The sequence below is a fragment of the Bidens hawaiensis genome, unplaced genomic scaffold (assembly GCF_021521415.1).
Source record: "Bidens hawaiensis isolate Kalapana, Puna unplaced genomic scaffold, B.hawaiensis_p1.1 tig00038170_1, whole genome shotgun sequence".
Taxonomy (NCBI): Eukaryota; Viridiplantae; Streptophyta; class Magnoliopsida; order Asterales; family Asteraceae; genus Bidens; species Bidens hawaiensis.
The window spans coordinates 31,581-50,425 of NW_027496698.1; the positions used below are offsets into that span (position 1 = coordinate 31,581).

Here is an 18,845-nt window from a genome sequence, read left to right on the forward strand (position 1 = left end):
TGATTATTGAAGTGTTAGTAAAAATTTTGTATCATGTTAAAAAAGTGTATTTTTTCTCTATTCTATATGTTACCACTGATAAGATATTAATTAGAGTATAATTGTTTTCTAACATAGTAAAGTTTTTTTTTTTTTTTTGAAAATCCAACTAACAATTTTCTAAAACATGTAACTATAAAACTAATAACAAAGACAGAAACATGTTAAGCCAAAACTAAAGTCTTTTCTTACACGTTTTCGACTTTAATTTCGCTAATCAAGTTATATATACACAATGAAAGAATGTTCAACTGTTTTCCATACACCGATTAAAACCCGAAACACACATATAGCAACTACACACGGCTTCTTGTCGGGCTTTCAGATTGTTCTTCATAGATATCATCAAACGGTAGATCAAATTTCCCTCCAATATCATCCATATAAAAAGTCTTCGACAACTCGTTTGACTTTGAAGGTCCCCAGTCAAACGGTTGACCATGCTCTTCAAAGCTCCGGTCCGACACATTATCATGATAGTAGTCATTATAATCGTCACGATTGAAATTTGGCGGTTCGACAAAGCTCGTTTGAGGTCCCGGGCCTGGGCCCACCCCTCGTGGGCCACCACCCCGGTCCCACCAGTGGCTCCTGCCTGTCTGGCCAAAATCATGATGTTGTAGAACACTTTGACGAGATAAAGGAGCCGACGTAGAAGCTTCTAGATTACTCTCGACACGGTTATCAAAAAAGCTTCCCCAATTCTCGTCATACCGGGCCCGGTCCCGGGACATGTCGTCAATCGGGCCTGACTCGATGTCTTGGTGGCCATGCGAGTGATGGTGAGGAGATGTGTAGTACCAGTCAAGGATGTACGGATGGTTCTTGTGAACGGGATTGATGAGCCACATGCAATCTTGTTGGTAAAAGCTTTTTGAAACGTTTGGGCCCGTTTCACGAGAAAAGTAGCTGTTTGGGTCGCCATGGGCCGGGTAGGTTTGGGCCCACTGTGGTAGTTGGTTTGGGTTCATGTAGCCCGGGCTTATACCCTGTTCTTTAAACTTTTGTTCCTTAAACGCTTTGAGCGTTGAAAGAAATCGCTTTCCGTCTGCATCTGGTTCCCATGAAGGATAACTACTTTGAAAGCTGCAAAATAATAATAATAATAATAATAATAATAATAATAATAATAATAATAATAAATTAATGAAACATATTTCCATTTTTGAAAAGTTATTAAATTTGTTCACAAGACAAGGGTATTTTAGACATTTCACAAACAGTCGAACATTTTTCATACCTTAGGAATGATTTCTCCATTTTCCCTTGTGAACTTCTGTCGGTTTTTGACGAGTTATGTGGAGATGCATACTTGCTGTTACCGTGCTTTTGGAAGTCGAACAAGCTAAAACTGCAGATATATGTTAATTGGTCAAGTTATTTATTATATGTTAATAGAGATATAGAAAATAAACTGCATGAGGATTTTATTAAAAAAAAATAATGAGCAATGAAAATAATAATGTGGTGCATATGAACCTGCAAACATGACCAACGCCTTCAACATCAACAGTGAAGTCCGCAATGAACTGCAGTATATCATCAACTCGCTGCATCATTGACAAACTTTAATATTTTATTATAAAATAATAACAAAAATAAGGTAGATAAAATAATCACTTTTATATAATAACAAAAACTAATAAAAAAACAGCTCGCGTTGGGTCGAAAAAATTTTATATTTTTCTCAATTGAAGGGGCATTTTAGACATTTAACAAATTATGCCACTAATGTTAATCGCAAAGATATATTAACGATACCTCGGGTACTACAAAGATAAGCAAGAATGGAGTTAGAAAGATTGACGCCATCTCCTCCAGCAACATCTTCCCAGTGTACTACATTACAAACATGCATTGCCACATCAGCACCACACCAGATAATAAAATATAAAAAGATATAATCAAAATAAGGGCCAAAATTTAACCTGAAAAAGGGTTTCAAATTCTACTCGAACAAATTCAGTGCTTTCTTTCCCACGCCATTTTTTGGGCATATAATGAGTATTATGAATGGTCAAAGACATAGTCCCGTGTGGATCAAGAACTAAAAGCTCATCTGAAACAAGGGCTCGACTCATGGCAGTTATTGCGCCAAACACAGCAGTATACCATAACAAATTACGACCAAAAATCTGCAACAAAAAAGATCAAGACTTTAGTCAAAACGGGGCGGTTTGACTTTTTTAAATTATTATTACATTAACGTGTGTATAAAAACATTACATGGCCTTCAAGTAAAGATTCTTCAAGAAACGCGATGATGATCAAGATTGCAGCAAATCCACCAAAAACAAAAGATACAAACTTTGCAATGATTGAAAGAACTGGAGACGGGAATTGCTTCAAATAATCCGAGGCGTGTGTAACGCTGCTGTTGATACGGTGCTTGAATAAATGATCCACCTGAAAAAAATGTAAAATTTTAGATGTATAACAAACGGGCTGCGGGTTGAAATAAACTAACAAAAAATAAGAAAAATGATCACCTCGTTGAATTCCCTGAATATCCACTTAGAAAGATTTGACCATCTTCTAGAAGAAGCAGTACTAGGATGTTTATAAAACTGTTCTGCGTGTCTAAGAAACAGATAGACGAGCATAAAAATAACTAGAAATGGAGATAAAAGAAGCATTGCAATCCCAACAACCATTAGCCTTTTCTTTAACGTATCGCGGTCGCTAACAAAGTCCTTTCTAATACAAAAGTTTCTGCACAAGATTTCATATAATTTTAGTACATACAAAAACAAATAATGTTTTACCTTCACAGGTTAAATGATTCATATTAACTAGTAACAACTTGTATATAAAATATACAAAATAAATAAATAAAATGATTGGTTGTTAGGAGTTATTACGGTTCTTTAACTTTCTAGAGTCCTAAATATGGTGTATATATATATATAGAAGAGGGTTCAAATAAAAAACAATTGTTTTGTAAGAAGTGTGAGAATGCTTTAAAATAAAACAAAACCACCTAAATAGGAAACTATACCATGTAAATAGGAAACTATACGGTTTTTAGAAACTACTAATCTCAACCACCAGATCTTAGATCCAAGGGTCTAGATCTCTTCTTATGCTTCTCACAAAATAATTGTTTTTTACGTTAACCCTACCCTATATATATATATATACGAGTGTGTTGTGTGTACACGTGCGTGTGTGAGAGAGAGAGAAAGAGAGAGAGAGAGAATACGGACCTATCAAACATACTATGCAATATGCACCAATTTAAAGTCCATTCAAGGGTCTTGGGTAGCGTAAGGCAATATTGTGTACCATTTGCGTCTTTCTTGACGGTAGGTACCGCGCCCGGGACCCATGAAGATGTCGGGTAAGCTAGCACCCCTTTGTTCAGCATTCCAATCAAGTAATTCTCTTTCCTCATCAGCCTCATCACTATATCATGAGCCGAAAGATCCTTCACCACACATAATTGTTGTGATTCTTGAATTCTAACCACTTTTTCAAGAATCGATGCCCATGGCATCGTTTGCATCTCATTGTCGGTCACACCAAGACTTGCAACAAAAAAATAAAAACTTTAATTTTAGATCAAGAAAACCAACCATAGTAATCAAAAGCGATAAGCGCTCGGAAGCGTTGAGGCTTCACCTAGCGCCCAAAATAAAAGCGCAAAAAAAGCGTCCGATTTTTTTTTAAAAAAAAAGCGCACATTAAAATACAAAATTTTAACTAAAGTAGAACATCTTATTAAGAAAACAAAGATTCATTCTTGAAACAGTTCATAGTATTTAGTCATGTTTATCATAATTTGATATATATAATGATAATAGTTATATAAGTATATATTAAAATTTAATATATACTTATATAATTATTATTATTTTATATATCAAATTATGATAAACATGACTAAATACTAAACAACATATATTGTGTTATATTTATAAAAGAAAAATAGATAATAAATATAGGAAAAAAGCATTAAAACGTATATAAATTAAATATTAAATAATAAATAATAAACTAGCTGAGCCCTTAATTAGTGGGAGTTTTAGTTTTTACTTGAGAATAGAAAGAGGTGGGTTAAAAGCCATTTAATAAATAATACGCATGCCACTTGAGAACAGGAACATGTCAGCGCTTTTAATATCGATGCATTAAAAGCGCATTTAAGGCGCCTCGCCCAATAAATGCGCTTAAGCGCTTAAGCGGTCGATTTTGATAACTATGAAACCAACCTCAATATTTTCATCTTAAAAATTGTTTGCAGTGAAATTTGAAAGTGATCATGTTAACTAATACCTGTCGCTGTAGAATTGGCGTATGTCTAGTGTATCCTTCAACTGTACAAAGAACCGTAGAAAGCAAAATATCCAATAAATGAAAGTGATTCCCAAATATCCAAGAATAACAACTTTAAAAGTTGTTAAAGGTGTCAAAGGATGTTCATGTAACGCTTCTTTTGCAAGATCACACGGTTTTATCCCCGATTCAACCGCATCCATCCCACACTTTGCCCTTCGAAGACCATTCCAATCGACAAATAACAAAAAGAACCCCGAAAAACATATCGTGAAAGCCAAACTCAGAAGCTCGACAATCCACTTAATAACAATGCACCATAGACCCTTTTCACAATAGTAGCTATAAAGTCTTTCAAAGAACAAATCCAAGTCAGCAATCGGTTCAACTTTCAAGCTTTCACCGTTAAGAAGCCCGGACGGGCTTTCGCTGCCTGGACTTGGGGCCCGTTGGTAATCCGATAACTCGATTTCAGGGGTAATATTATCAATTGATGCTGTGAAAGATGATTCGCCAAGTAGTTTTTGTTTTAAATGGTGGAGAGGTGTGACGCCTTTTTTCCCACCAAACATTGTTTACATAAAACTATATATATGCACGAGCAAGTCGTCCATCCCCCGAAGAAGTTAATTATTCATACCAAGATTCTGAAAAAGGCAGAAAATAACATGTTAATTATAATTATAAAACATCCCTATTGCGGTGTATCCCCCCCCCCCCCCCCCCGGTCTTCTAAATATACTATAATCAAACAAATTCAATCAAGTTATTATTTTTAACCAACTTAGGGCAACATCCATATAAATACTATCTTTAAAGTTTATACCGCATTCTAACCATAAGGGCAGCCATACGTTCTTCAACAAACTAATTCAATCAAGTTATTATTTTTAACCAATTTAGGGCAACATCCGCCGTACCCACATCAAAAATCAAACAAATTCCACTTGGGCATCAATAAAATCAGTAAAAAGATTCTTGGAAATCATAAAAATCAAAACTTGAAAGCAGTTTACCTGTAAGAACGCATAACACGCTCTACAAATTTTGTTATTTCGATCCTAAAAGGCAAGCAGTATATAAAAAAATCTATATATTGTCAACCAGTCTTATTATCATGTGTTTTCCTTTATGTTATTATATAGTAATGGTGCAAAATACTTCCATATGATATAATCTTTAAAGTTTATACCACATTCTAACAAAAACAAGAACCAAAAAGGCAGTCATAAGTTCTTCAACAATATCCTAACATTCAAATTTGGGGAAAAAAGAGACTAACATATAACACATAACACCACTACCCAATTCAAACAAGATACAATTTTTAACCAATTTAGGGCAAAACCAGCTGCACCCAAATCAAACCCACATCAAAAACAACCAAATTCCACTTGGGTATCAATAAAATCAGCAAAAAGATTCTTGGAAACCATAAAAATCAAAACTTTAAGCAGTTTACCTGTCAGAAATCGAAGGGGTTAACAACCCTTTATTCAAGAAAGTTGAACTGTAAGAACCGAGATTATGTAATCGATGAAACACTGATACAAACCCAGAAGTAATCGATTGGAAAGATAATAATAATATGTGATTGCGTGCAGAAAAAGAAGGAATTTATTTATGTGTTTTTTTTTAATTATTTTGCCTGCAGTTTTCTTTTAGTCCAAGAAGCTTTTGGTTGTTTGTTTTTTTTCTCTCTCTAAAGTTTGATTTAACAAACAAGACGAAGACTTGATGATGATGATGATGATGATGATGATGATTATTATTATTAATTATAATTAAAAAATTTTAATTAGTGTTGTATTAGAATTAGGCAGCCGCAAGAAGTTGTTATTATTATTATTAATGATTTAATGTATGAAATTAATAAATTAGGCCCAATGGGCTACAAGTGGCCCATTATAAGTGGGCTGGGATGAGATTTGAGTATTGATTAGGGGTTAAATAACGGGTAACTAATTAAAGATTATACCAAATAAGATTAGTTGGTTTGATATAACTCATAAATGCTAACGGTCATCTTTTTATAATCATCATAAATACATAGAGAAAGAAGGGCTTCAAGCATTTGAAAACGTTTCTATTGATAACAATCAGTGTACATTCTCTCGTCACGTGTAAGAAAAGTTGAATTCGGAGTTTCGGATAGAGAAAACTTGAATAGTCAAAGAACTCAACACCGGTGCTAGAATTACATCAAAGGATATAATCAGGTATTTTGCTTTTATTAATCGATTCAATTTTTCACAATCTTCAACATCGAAGTTTTACTGTATCTAAATACTTCGGTATACTCCCTTTTATCAAGGTATTTGTGTATATACTAGTATATTTTTCGTATATATCCTTATACAAATACCTAAATATCGTGTCATATAGTTTTCTATACTCAAAACTATTTTTTCAAATTTTTTTCAGTATTAATTATAAATTTTAATTTCAAATTTCAAAAGTCTAAAAGTGATAGCATATAAAATGTTAGCATAATATAAACAAATTCCAATTTGTTACAAACGGTCAAAATTCTTGAGCCCATAAAAAAATTAATAACAACAATAATAATATAATAATAATAATAATATTTAAATCTCAAAACTATTGGTGTCAAATCATAAAAAACTTAAAACTTAAGGGTCTCTTAAACAAAAACACACAATAAAGTTACAAAACCCACCCCTCCCGCGTCTACGTAACCTTCCCGCCAACGCTGACCTGTCACCCCTCCACGTACCCATTCGCGCCAAAAAAAAAAAAACCCTAATTATTTAACCCATTCACTCATCACTCCAATTCACACCAAAAACTTCAATTCATCATCATAATCAATCAAATGGATTCAACCGGAGCTTCATCATCACCGTTCGATTCATTCAAATCCAAAAAGATCCTACAGTCATCAATCTCCAAGCCACATTTACCGGATCAGAGCCCCTGGAGCTCCAAAACACCCGAAAAGCCAACCAACCCGGCCCAAAGACCCCTCACGTGCCGTCAATCGCTCCGGTCGGTAAAACAAGTCCGAGAAGCTGCGAAGAAGCTACATGTTTCGGATCCGAAACCCCCGAAACCGTCGGTTTCGTCAGATCCGGAAACCGAGCCAACGGAAGCCCCGGTTTTAAAACCGGGCGCCTCGGGATCACTTCCCGAAAAGTAAGTTTCATTTCTCTCTCTGATATTATTATTATTATTATTATTATTATTATTATTTGGGTTTGGCACAAACCACCGGTTGGACCTTGAGCCCGTTTTGGTAAATGGGTTGGGTTCGGGTCAACCCGGGTTTGTGGGGTTTTTATTTATTTTTTTAAAAATGATTTTAGGTAATAATTTATTTTGGTTGAGTATTTTATGATAAAATTTAAAACTAAAAAGGAAATTTACATTATATATTTTTTTAATTAATTTGTAATCATTTTATATAAGTTTGTATTATTTATTTATTTATTTTTTTTGACTCAACAAATTCTTAGAATATATTTTCTTGTTATTTGTTTTTTTATTTCAATACGTAGAAACTAGAGGTGGCAAATGGGTTGGGTTGGGTCAAAATGGGTCATGGGTCGGAACGGGTTAGGGTTGAAACGGGTTAGGGTCGAAACGGGTTAGGGTCAAAACGGGTCACTTAAAAAAAGGGTTCTTTTGGTTCGGGTCGGAACGGGTTAGGGTCAACAGGTTCGGGTTATAACGGGTCAAGGTTAGAACGGGTCAAAACGGGTTTGGGTCAAAACTCGTTTAAGCGATTTTTCAGTTCGTTTCAGCGCGTAACAGCTCGTTTAAGCGATTTTTCAGTTCGTTTCAGCACATAACAGCTCGCTTAAGCGATTTTTTAGTTCGTTTCAGCACGTAACAGCTCGTTTAAGCGATTTTTCAGTTCGTTTCAGCGTGTAAGAGCTCGTTTAAGTGATTTTTCAGTTCGTTTCAGCACGTAACAGCTCGTTTAAGCGATTTTTCAGTTCGTTTCAGCGCGTAACAGCTCGTTTAAGCGATTTTTCAGTTCGTTTCAGCGCGTAACAGCTCGTTTAAGCGATTTTTCAGTTCGTTTCATCGCGTAACAGCTCGTTTAAGCGATTTTAAAGTTCGTTTCAGCGGGTAACAGCTCGTTTAAGCGATTTTAAAGTTCGTTTCAGCGGGTAACAGCTCGTTTAAGCGATTTTTCAGTTCGTTTCATCGCGTCACAGCTCGTTTAAGCGATTTTTCAGTTCTTTTCAGCGCTTAACAGCTCGTTTAAGCGATTTTTCAGTTTGTTTCATCGCTTAACAGCTCGTTTAAGCGATTTTTCAGTTCGTTTCAGCGCGTAACAGCTTGTTTTAGCGATTTTTTAGTTCGTTTCAGCGCGTAACAGCTCGTTTAAGCGATTTTTCAGTTCGTTTCAGAGCGTAACAGCTCGTTTAAGTGATTTTTCAGTTCTTTTCAGCGCGTAACAGCTCGTTTAAGCGATTTTTCAGTTCGTTTCAGCGCATGCGATTTTTCAGTTCGTTTTAGCACGTAACAGCTCGTTTAAGCGATTTTTCAGTTCGTTTCAGCACGTAACAGCTTGTTTAAGCGATTTAGCGATTTTTCAGTTCATTTCAGCACGTAACAGCTCGTTTAAGCGATTTTTCAGTTCGTTTTAGCATCAAATAGCTCGTTTAAGCGATTTTTCAGTTCGTTTTAGCATCAAATAGCTCGTTTAAGCGATTTTTCAGGTCGTTTCAGCACTTAACAGCTTGCTTTAGCGATTTTTCAGTTCCTTTCATCACATAACAGCTTGTTTCAGCATGTTTTTGTTTCGTTGTTGTCGATATTTCAGTTTCGGTTAATTTGTCGATTTTTTTTTGAACGAGGACAACGGACGAAACGTTTTAGTTTTTTTACATTTTTTGTTTTTGTTTTATTTTTTGAGTTATGATTTTTTTATTAATTTTTTTGAATATTTTTTGATGATTTCTATTAAGATCAAAATCCCTCAAAAAAAATTCAAAAAAAACAAATAAAAAATCATAACTTAAAATATAAACAAATAACGAAAAAAGTAAAAAAACCAAAATATTTTCACCGTTAACCTCGTTCATCAAAAAAAAAAAAAAAAAACCCGACAAATTAACCGAAACCGAAATGTCGACGAAAACGAATCAAAAACCTTAATCGACCCGTCTAGTGCGAAAACTCGAAAGAAACCGAAACCCAACCCGTCCAGTGCTAAAACTCGTGTCGGCACGAAAGCTGATCCGAGCCGAAACCTAAACCGATATCGTTCCAATCTAAAACCCATTTCAACCCAAACATGTCACTTTTCCTTAATACACTAACCCACATCGACCCATGTAGTTAAATTTGTCAACCCATTTTGACCCAAAAATAAGAATGTGGAATTTCAAGTGACCCATTTTGACCCATTTAATTAAAACCTATGACCCAATTCAACCCATTTGAATTTTAAAACAACCCAAATTGACCCATTTGGAATGGTTTGGGTCAAGGTTGCCACCCCTAGTAGAAACATAGATATTACATCAATATAGCAGGTAGGCGGGCAACAAGCCGCCACCCCTTTCTGAATTGCAAACCGCCACCCCTTTCTGAATTGCAAAACCCTAACCTGCTAAAGACATATCCCAGCCCCTCTGGAGTCGACACATTGCTATGCACAACCTGTTGGACCCTGGTTAGAAAACGGATAGCTTCCGGTGCCAAGGAGCCAAATGTATCAAAAGCCAGAGGGACAAAAACATGTTGGTTCTCTTCGCAGGCTTTAGCATGTTTCTCCACCTTCTTCGTTTCAGCCCTTTTCATTGCTTGCCCAGCTACAAACCCATTATCCCTCAAACCAGCTAAGGGAGATACCCATGTGAGGTCAACACAAGCGTGTTTTCCCCCGGCCTAACCAAAGACGAGCAAATCTGCCGGTCGTAGAGTGGATCTCCCTTCCGTGGGGTCTGTAAGGAAGTTTACGGGGGCTTCCTTTTTAGCTGATATCCCAGCTCGCCTTAAGATGTCCCAAAGAACGTCTCGCACCCAATCATGTCGGTATTTGAACCCAGGCATCTCCTTGCAATGAACCGCATGCTCTCCGAATTTATCCAGGCAGGCCTTACGGCAGATCGGACATGTTTCGTCTTCTGGGTACATTGGGACCATCAAACGGTACTTAAGAATGGCCCTATACTCGACCGCAGACATGCTTTGGCCCAAGCCATCAATCGGGATAACGGTCAGAAAATCTTGGGCATGAGGACCTTGTAAGCATTCAAAAATCGCCTTCTGTCGGGGGGACAATCCAAAAACTTCTCCCAGGCTCTGAGCGATTTTTCCAAAAAGGGCATTCGCCAAAGTTTTTTGAGGCTTTGGTGGGGTGGTGTCCATATTAGAGAAACCGCCAATGTCAAAGTCTGGGAGAGCGCCATTTAGGCGTTCCAGGGCCTGCACGTAGTCTGGGTCCAGGTCGACAACTCCGCTATTCCTTAAAGTATTAAAATGTGAAAATTATTATTATTATTATTATTATTATTACTACTACTACTACAGAATGAATTTTTGTGTGTTTGGGTTTGGTACAAAAGGGTTCAGGTCAGTTTCGGGTTGAACCCTGAACCCATTTAGGTAAGCGGGTTGGTTTCGGGTCAACCAGGGGGTTTGTGGGGGTTTTTTATTATATTTTTTTAAAATGATTTTAGGTAATAATTTAAATTGGTTGATTATTTTATAATAAAATTTAAAATTAAAAAAGAAGTTGTCATAATTTATTTCTTTTAATTAATTTGTAATTATTATATATAAGTTTGTATTATATGTTGTGAAAATGTGAATTTAAAGTATTAAAATGTGAACAATAAAAAATGTAAAAACTTTCGGGTCAAACAGGTTGCATTCAGGTCAAACTGGTCATGTTCGGGTCAACCTGCAAATAAACCGGCTATGCTCGGGTTCACTTGTCTTGCATTAATGTTGATGACTTATATAAATCTTGTGTTTAGGTATGAAATGCTGAACTCGTTCTTCGATCGATTGTTATCCGCTATTCGACTGTTCGGATTGAAACGGTCTACTTCGACGTTTACGAACGTTAGCAAAATTGTTGAGAGCTTAACCGACAGGTATTATTCAAATAAAGCTCGTTTAGTTATCAAGCCTGAGCTTAAAAAGCCTTATGTATTAAAATTAATTAAACACGTGTAAAGAGTATATAGACTAGTTAATAAATGATAAACGAGCCTGAGCCTCTGAGCTTGATAATGACTTACGAGCTAAGCTCGAGCTTTAGTAAAAGAGCATACCACTGATTTGTTTGTTTATCTATTTGTTTAGGAAATTTGGTTATAGTCATTTAGCTCAGCTCAAGTTTATATTACCCGAGTCGATCGAGACTAAGAAGATTCTTGTACTCGATGAACGGACGAGTTGTATGAAACCGGATCTTCACATCACTTTGAATTTTAGTGTTGTTCAGAAGGATGAGAAGCAAGCTTCTGATTATGCGTTGCTGAGCAAACTGTTTCGGTCCAGGCTTTTGAGTTTCTGTAAATCCAATGAGGTAATAATTTATATCAGTGTAAGCAAGCCAGCAAAAAGCTTGAATCAAGCCGAGCTTAAACGAACTCGAGCCTAAAAATAAATTTGTCTAGTAAACGAGCTTGACTTATTGAGCTTGAGCTGGCTTGCGAGTCTAAGTGAGCGTTTTATTTATATGCTTTTTGTTTAATATATTTTGATTTATTAATTATTCTTATATTGTTATATATAAAATTGTGATTAAATAACTAAATAATATATATATATATATATATGTAATGTTCTTTGTTTTTTTTTAAATAATTATGTTCTTTGTAAAATTTTAATTAAAAAGCATATGTAAAAAATAACTATAAATGTATACAAATTAATTAATATGTATACAACTTAAAATTAATTAATTTGTAAAATTTATGTTTTTTATTTAATCTATATGTTGATTTATATTAGACAAGGGCACATGCACCAATCAGCCGGTGTCCCTGATGATTGAGTGCTATGTGCCTTATGTCCAAGGCTTGATGCAAAACTACTATCGAGCCGGGGGTCTCACCGGAAGCAGCCTCTCTATCCCTATGGGATAGAGGTAAGACTGTCTACATCTTACCCTCCTCAGACCCTACCATAGCATTGCTATTGGTGGGATATACTGAGTACGATGATGATGATGATGATATGTTGATTTAATAATTAATGTTATATATAAAATTGAAATTAAATAACTAAATAATATATATTATGTTCTTTGTTTTTATAATATATATTATGTTCTTTGTTTTTTTAATAGTTATGTTCTTTGTAAAATTATAATTGAAAAGCATATGCAAAAAAATAACTATAATTGTATACAAATTAATTAATATGTTATAAACGAGTCAACAACAAGTTGAGTTCGAGCGTGAAAAGTGACTCATCAGTAGAACTCAAGCTTTAAAAATAGAGCTCGAAACAAGCTGAGCTCGAGCTTTAGAAGTAGAGCTCGAGCTCTCTATGAGTTAAACGAGCCAAGCTCATGTCTGGCCTGGCTTGACTCATTTACAAATATCTCTCTGCTGTATTATTTCGGATTAGCTATTGTTTTTGCATTGTTTTTTTGATTATTGAATAATATTTTTCTTAACTTATTCAAGTTTTTATCATCAGGGTGATGAAGTTCCAGAAGAGAGGTTACCTGAACCTTTTAGTAAACCTACATTTTCAATTAAAAAACCGAATCTTGATTCGGTTCAACATACAACACCTTCTGTTTCCGAACATCAGCCCGTTGCAGCGTCTCTTATCTCTCAATCATTCAAACGACGGTTCTCGAAACAAGCCTTAGCTCCAAACGCTGAACCAGTTAACCAAGAATCCACAGTTTTGACTTCTGAAACTCGGGTTGACCATAAACTACCCGAAACACCTGTTAAGAAGTTTGATTTGTCATCCATTGATGCAACTCCAGTTAAGATGGTCTCAACTCCATTTAGTGCCACACCTGCACAGTCAGCAAGACCACCGGTTAGACGTTTTACGACACCAGATCAAGATTCGGTCATGCATCCTAGCAAGCTAACCAGACGCGCGAGTGGCAAGAGATCGATAACGTTTGATACTCCTGTGAAGAATAAAATGCCACTTGATGAAGATGATGATTATCTTTCTGATATTCTCTCGGATGATCTTCTAGCATCGGTACGTTCGTTATCCTAATTGCAAATCATATATATTCATATTTTATATATATAGGATGAGTATCATTACCGAACTTTTAAATTATTTAAGAACTTGAAGGAACCCTTGAAAACTAATGTTTTTTATAAAACAAATTTGTATATCAATGTTATTTGTGTGTAGTTTTATCATTTTTATATCTATATTTACGATTACAATTTTGAAAATTAGTTTTTATAAGTATTTATGTTTTTTTAACACATATGTAAATTTGTTAAAATTTATACATGTAAACTTGTGATTAATATAAAAGATGATAAAAATACATTTAAATAATGTTATTATATAAAAAAAAATAAAAAAATGTTTGGTTGTTATGAGTTCCTAAGAGTTCTTAACTTTTTTAGAGTTTCTAAATGATATATATATATGTGTGTGTGTGTGTGTGTGTGTGTGTGTTGCTAAAGTGTGTTTATGTATCAGATCAAAGAAAATGAATTGAAAGTATTAGAGGAAAACGATCCGGAAATCTCGCAGGCGAAATGGAGGAAAAAGATGGTTGCGGGATTACCTAAACTATTCGACACGCTTTGGTTTTACTTTCAGTCGGTTAAACGAACGATTGTAAAGAAAGATGAGCTTATGAACATGTTAACTTCAAGCCAAGTGGAAATTATTGATAAAAGTAAGAATCTTTATGTCTTAAAGTTAGTTAATATTGTTAGAAATTATCATAACCTTACAAAACTGTAATCTTGTTTTTAATAATTTTGCAGAAGAAGCTGAAGAACAGCTTAGATTGTTGCAGGAGATAGCTCCTGAATGGATTTATGAGAAAGTGGCATCTAGTGGTGATATTTTGTGCTGGTAAGTTTACATTTTTATAAAATAATATTAATTTTTTTTTAAAAAGTTGATGTTTTTTTGTTGACATAATCTTTTTCTTCTGCAGTGTTAACAAAATATCAAGCTCGGAATCAATACGCACAAGACTATCGAATGCTAACTAAGTTAACTAATTAAAGGTCGGTAGCAAGGTTTAGGTTTTTGGTTTTTCGATATATAGGCTTCTATGTACAATCTGGTTTTTGTGATGTGAATACAGTTTTTAACTCTACTGAAATCATATCTATTCAATTATGAGTTATATAATACATATATTAGTTTGTGTTTGTGTTTGTGTTGTACTGTTTGACTCGTCAAACCAACATGTTTTAAGACCGAATGTCATGTTTACGTTCTTGAAGAAATTTAGCGAATGTTTTGAGACCGAAATGTTTTTCTAATGCAACTATCTTTAATTTATAAAAAAAACGGAGTTGTTCTCAACCTTTAAAATAAATCATGTATTTTCACATTGAATCAAACAATTACATCAAAATTGTTTTAATCAACTACAAATATAAAACAACTATTGGCTTTCTATTTAATACATAAACTCATCTATTACACTAGTAGTTTTTAACAACATAAAAAGATATTTAAAAAAAAAGATATTTAGAAAAAAAATTATTCAAGACATATTAAATATAAATGTTTAATGTTAAAAAAAATTATTCAAGACAAACAATATCATCATTAAATAAATCATTTATTTTTTATTTTACAAAAATTTATAAATAAAACACAAATCATAAATAAATATTTATTTAAGCTTAGCAATATCAAAAAAGTGATTAAATAGATTTATAAATACAATATTTATTTATTTTTATAAAAATTTATAAATAAAATATAAAATTTTTCATCTTATACAATCTTATGAATAATAAAACACTACATGTCCAAACTCACTGCACAAGATAATTTCAGCCCATTTAGAAACCATTGACTCAGGCAACCCTTTATCTTCAAAGGTCAACTTTCCAACACTTTGATTACTATAAAAACCTCAAAAGTAAAGAATTGACATTTGACAATATTCTTGAAGATATAAGGCAAAGAGAATTATTGGAATTTAGATCACCACAGCATCCATCTTCATATTTAAGCACCAATAATAATAATAATTGGGGTGGTTCATCTCCTTTGTTAGCTAGGGAAATACCCAAAGAGTCCCTAGAACAAAGCTATATAAACTTCACCACCATTAGAAGTTCACATGATCACATCTTTCATACTCAAAGTCAAAGTCAAGGTCAAGGTCAAAGCTTTAAAGCGTTTCGAAAGGGGTTCTTGTCAAAGTTGATATGGCCTGGTAGGAAAACAAAGCGCCGGGTGATAAACCGAAGATAAGAAGATGGTTGCCGAAGCTTGACCCGAAAGGGAGATGGCCTCAAGGTTGGTGATTCAAGTTTGACCATGAACACGAGTAAACCGTATTCGGTCAGGTATGTATATATGTATGTAATAGTGTTCTTGCTAATTGTTTTCTTGTAAGTTTTTTTTTTCTTCTTTTTTTCTAGTTTGAGTTGAAATATTTATGGTTTTTTGTAAAGTTCATGTAGTATTGACGGTTTGACAGTTTAGCAGTCTGACTTAGGAGCGCGGTGTCTACCAGCTACTAAACATGTACTTTTCGCATGCCATGTGTACATAGGAGCGCGGTGTCTACCAGCTACTAAACAGCCTAGGTTAGAAAACGCGCTGCCATGGGAAACGGGCCAACAATACAACAATGAGTATGTAACAATGTTCTTACTAATAAAACTGAAATGATCAGTTTATAAATATATTTATATATAGAGTTTACTTGCTAATAATCCATTTTATTAAAAATAAGCAATAACACTACCAACCAACAATTGCTTCACAAACTTCATATCTACAGCTTAAAGTAAGGAAGTGCTGAGTTACCATTAGCTCCTCCTTTAAACCTGTAGCAAGACATATATTCATTATGGGCCACTTCCCTGTATACGGGCCCAACCTCTTCTGACACCAGTTCCTTTATGGGCCCGTAGGGCTTAGAGTAATTAGCGGTCCTCGGGTAAAAGAAGCATGCAGCTGATAGTCTCGGCCCGACTGGTGCAGCCAGCACTCTATGTTCCACACTCTTAAACTTGTCATTGCTCATGAGCTACATACATTGAAAGAACCATAAACGGACTGATTCGGATTATGTTTTATCTCAAACAGGTCAAACACGTAGAGAAAGGTTTTTTGAAACGTAGACCACCTAAAACCATTCTACTCATGAAATTATATTATTATTAAAATAGATATAATGTTTGTAAATTGTAATCATATGTGACACACTAATTATTTATAAAAGTTCAAAACTTTTTGATAAAAAGTGTGTTGGGTCAACTAGGCCCGTTTGACCTGTTACACAACCTTTTTGGCCAGGCCTGTTTTGCCACCTTTAGCAAAACCATGTTTACACACATTTAAACAAAAGAGCTTAAGTGAATGGTCGAAAACTATAGGTGACAATTTCAACGTATTTTTTTATGAACGGGTCAGTCAAAAAGGTAAAATAAAAAATAAAATAAATAAGCTAAAACTGAAACGAGTCAAATCAGACACGGCATGAACCTAACACGAAATTCATGATTTTGGATTTAGTCTAAACAGGATCGTGTCAGTTTCCGACTTTCCGGTCGTGTTTGTATCAACCTAACAGGTTCGTGAGTTGGCCCGTTTAACCCATTTGTTTACTTTTATTTTTCTAAAAAAAATGTGTAGTGAATAAGTGATTGCTCAAAAAAATAATAGATAACTTTGAAACTTTAAAGTACTAGTATACAAAACGAAAAAATATAAATATTTTTTTTCGGGTTAAACACGTATTCGGGTTCATAAGTGTGAAAATTTTTGGGTTTGTGTCGGGTTTAACACGCCAACCCATGAATACGACCCGTTTTGCAGCCCTATTTGAGTACTTGACACAGGTTACTTTGTGAAAATCAAAAAAGTTTTTTCGGGCTAACATGACCAGTCGAAAATAATCAAATATTACAATTACCTGCAAATGATCGCCAATATTTACTATGATTGCTCCTTTGATCGGTTTGACATCCACCCATTGACTTCCTTTGAGAACCTGAAGACCACCGAGACTATCTTGTAGAAGAATGGTTATAAAAGACGGGTCTGAGTGCCTTGGGACTCCTAGAGTCAAGTCTGGCTCGGGGCAGGGTGGATAATACTGGCACACGAGTGTTGCGGTTTTCATGCAGTCAATGCTTTCTAGGTAGTTCGGGTCGAGCCCTAAAGCCTCAGATAGTAATCCTGCTAGTGTAACTTTTAGATTTAATATCTTTTCCATGTAGTTTTGTATCGCTCGCCTGCAAACCAGTAAAAGGGTATGTAAAAAATCCGTTATCTTGAATAAACTTAAACAAAGTTGGTTTACTTAATTACATTTTCAAAGGGTATGCAAAAAAGCCCGTTAAACTTTAATAAGCTTAACTAAAGTTGTATACTTGATTACATTTTTTCAAAGGTATGCAAAAAAACTCGTTATCTTGAATAAACTTAATCAACGTTAATTACTTGGTTACATTTTCAAAGGGTATGCAAAATAGCCCGTTTGAATAAACTTAAACAAAGTTGATTACTTTACCTGTTATCTTGAATACACTTAACCAAAGTTGATTACTTGATTACATTTAAAACAAAGGGTATGCAAGCAAAAAAAAAAAAAAAATTTGTTATCTTGAATAAACTTATGATTACCTTTTCAAACAATTTTCTCGTAACTGAGTAATACCTGGAAACCGGTGGTAATGCATTAGGATCAAGTTCACCATCAGCATAGTGACAAGAAATCGAGTCCCTCCAACTAATCGGGTGCGCCTCATAAAGAACACCATTAGAGTAAAACCTCACTTGCTGCTCGTACTCACGCGAGTACCACTTCATCTTCACCTCACTCGGTTGCTCGTGAAACCCTCGCACGCCACCTTCCAACATTTCATTCAAAACACTAACCGGAATCCCATGGTTCCCCAACTGAAAAATCCCCCATTGTTCCGATGCTTCCCGGATTTGACCAACTTTGACTTCTTTTCCACCTTCCAAGTCATTAAGATCAATCACCGGGACTTGCAGATCAAGACTGCTTGTTCCATGAGACGGGTATTTTCGTAAACTCTCCGGTGAGTGGATAAATATACTCGGAATCTTCGACACCCCGGAATCTAGGATTCCTTTGACTCCGGATTTCGTTTGGTCAAAATCGGCTTTTGCTCTTTCAAAATCTTGGCTCATGCTTGCAATGGCTATTAACTTATTATTAGCAAAAAGATGTATGTTGTGCCAAGATGACACACGTAATTATCTGCATATATAATCTGAAAACTGGTAGATACGTAGGTCCCGCTCTCTTGGCTTTACAAGGCTGAATTTGGACTCTCCATGCGTGCAAGCACAATCTTTATTTTGGCTGGATTGTAAATATGTTTTTGTGTCCAAAACTCTTAATTTGTCTGCATATACAT

The 18,845-nt window shown here is 34.8% G+C and overlaps 3 protein-coding genes across 3 annotated transcripts; 1 reads left to right on the forward strand and 2 right to left on the reverse strand.

Moving 5' to 3' along the window:
• Positions 1-155: 155 nt before the first annotated feature.
• Positions 156-6,036, reverse strand: LOC143590101 (autophagy-related protein 9-like). Its single transcript, XM_077070687.1, has 10 exons — positions 5,777-6,036; positions 4,315-4,961; positions 3,246-3,566; positions 2,529-2,751; positions 2,266-2,445; positions 1,968-2,174; positions 1,801-1,878; positions 1,519-1,589; positions 1,280-1,390; positions 156-1,125 (listed from the first exon to the last, which is right to left on the reverse strand). Exons 2-10 carry the CDS (start codon positions 4,884-4,886, stop codon positions 336-338), a joined length of 2,553 nt encoding a protein of 850 aa, XP_076926802.1. The 5' UTR covers positions 4,887-4,961; positions 5,777-6,036; the 3' UTR covers positions 156-335.
• A 1,114-nt stretch (positions 6,037-7,150) lies between these two features.
• Positions 7,151-14,588, forward strand: LOC143590119 (CDT1-like protein a, chloroplastic). The gene is made up of 7 exons (XM_077070702.1): positions 7,151-7,470; positions 11,274-11,393; positions 11,605-11,830; positions 12,952-13,482; positions 13,945-14,146; positions 14,238-14,328; positions 14,414-14,588. Exons 1-7 carry the CDS (start codon positions 7,151-7,153, stop codon positions 14,469-14,471), a joined length of 1,548 nt encoding a protein of 515 aa, XP_076926817.1. The 3' UTR covers positions 14,472-14,588.
• Positions 14,589-16,086: 1,498 nt separating this feature from the next.
• Positions 16,087-18,737, reverse strand: LOC143590103 (1-aminocyclopropane-1-carboxylate oxidase homolog 12-like). Its single transcript, XM_077070689.1, has 3 exons — positions 18,116-18,737; positions 17,369-17,690; positions 16,087-16,480 (listed from the first exon to the last, which is right to left on the reverse strand). Exons 1-3 carry the CDS (start codon positions 18,613-18,615, stop codon positions 16,226-16,228), a joined length of 1,077 nt encoding a protein of 358 aa, XP_076926804.1. The 5' UTR covers positions 18,616-18,737; the 3' UTR covers positions 16,087-16,225.
• Positions 18,738-18,845: the final 108 nt, after the last annotated feature.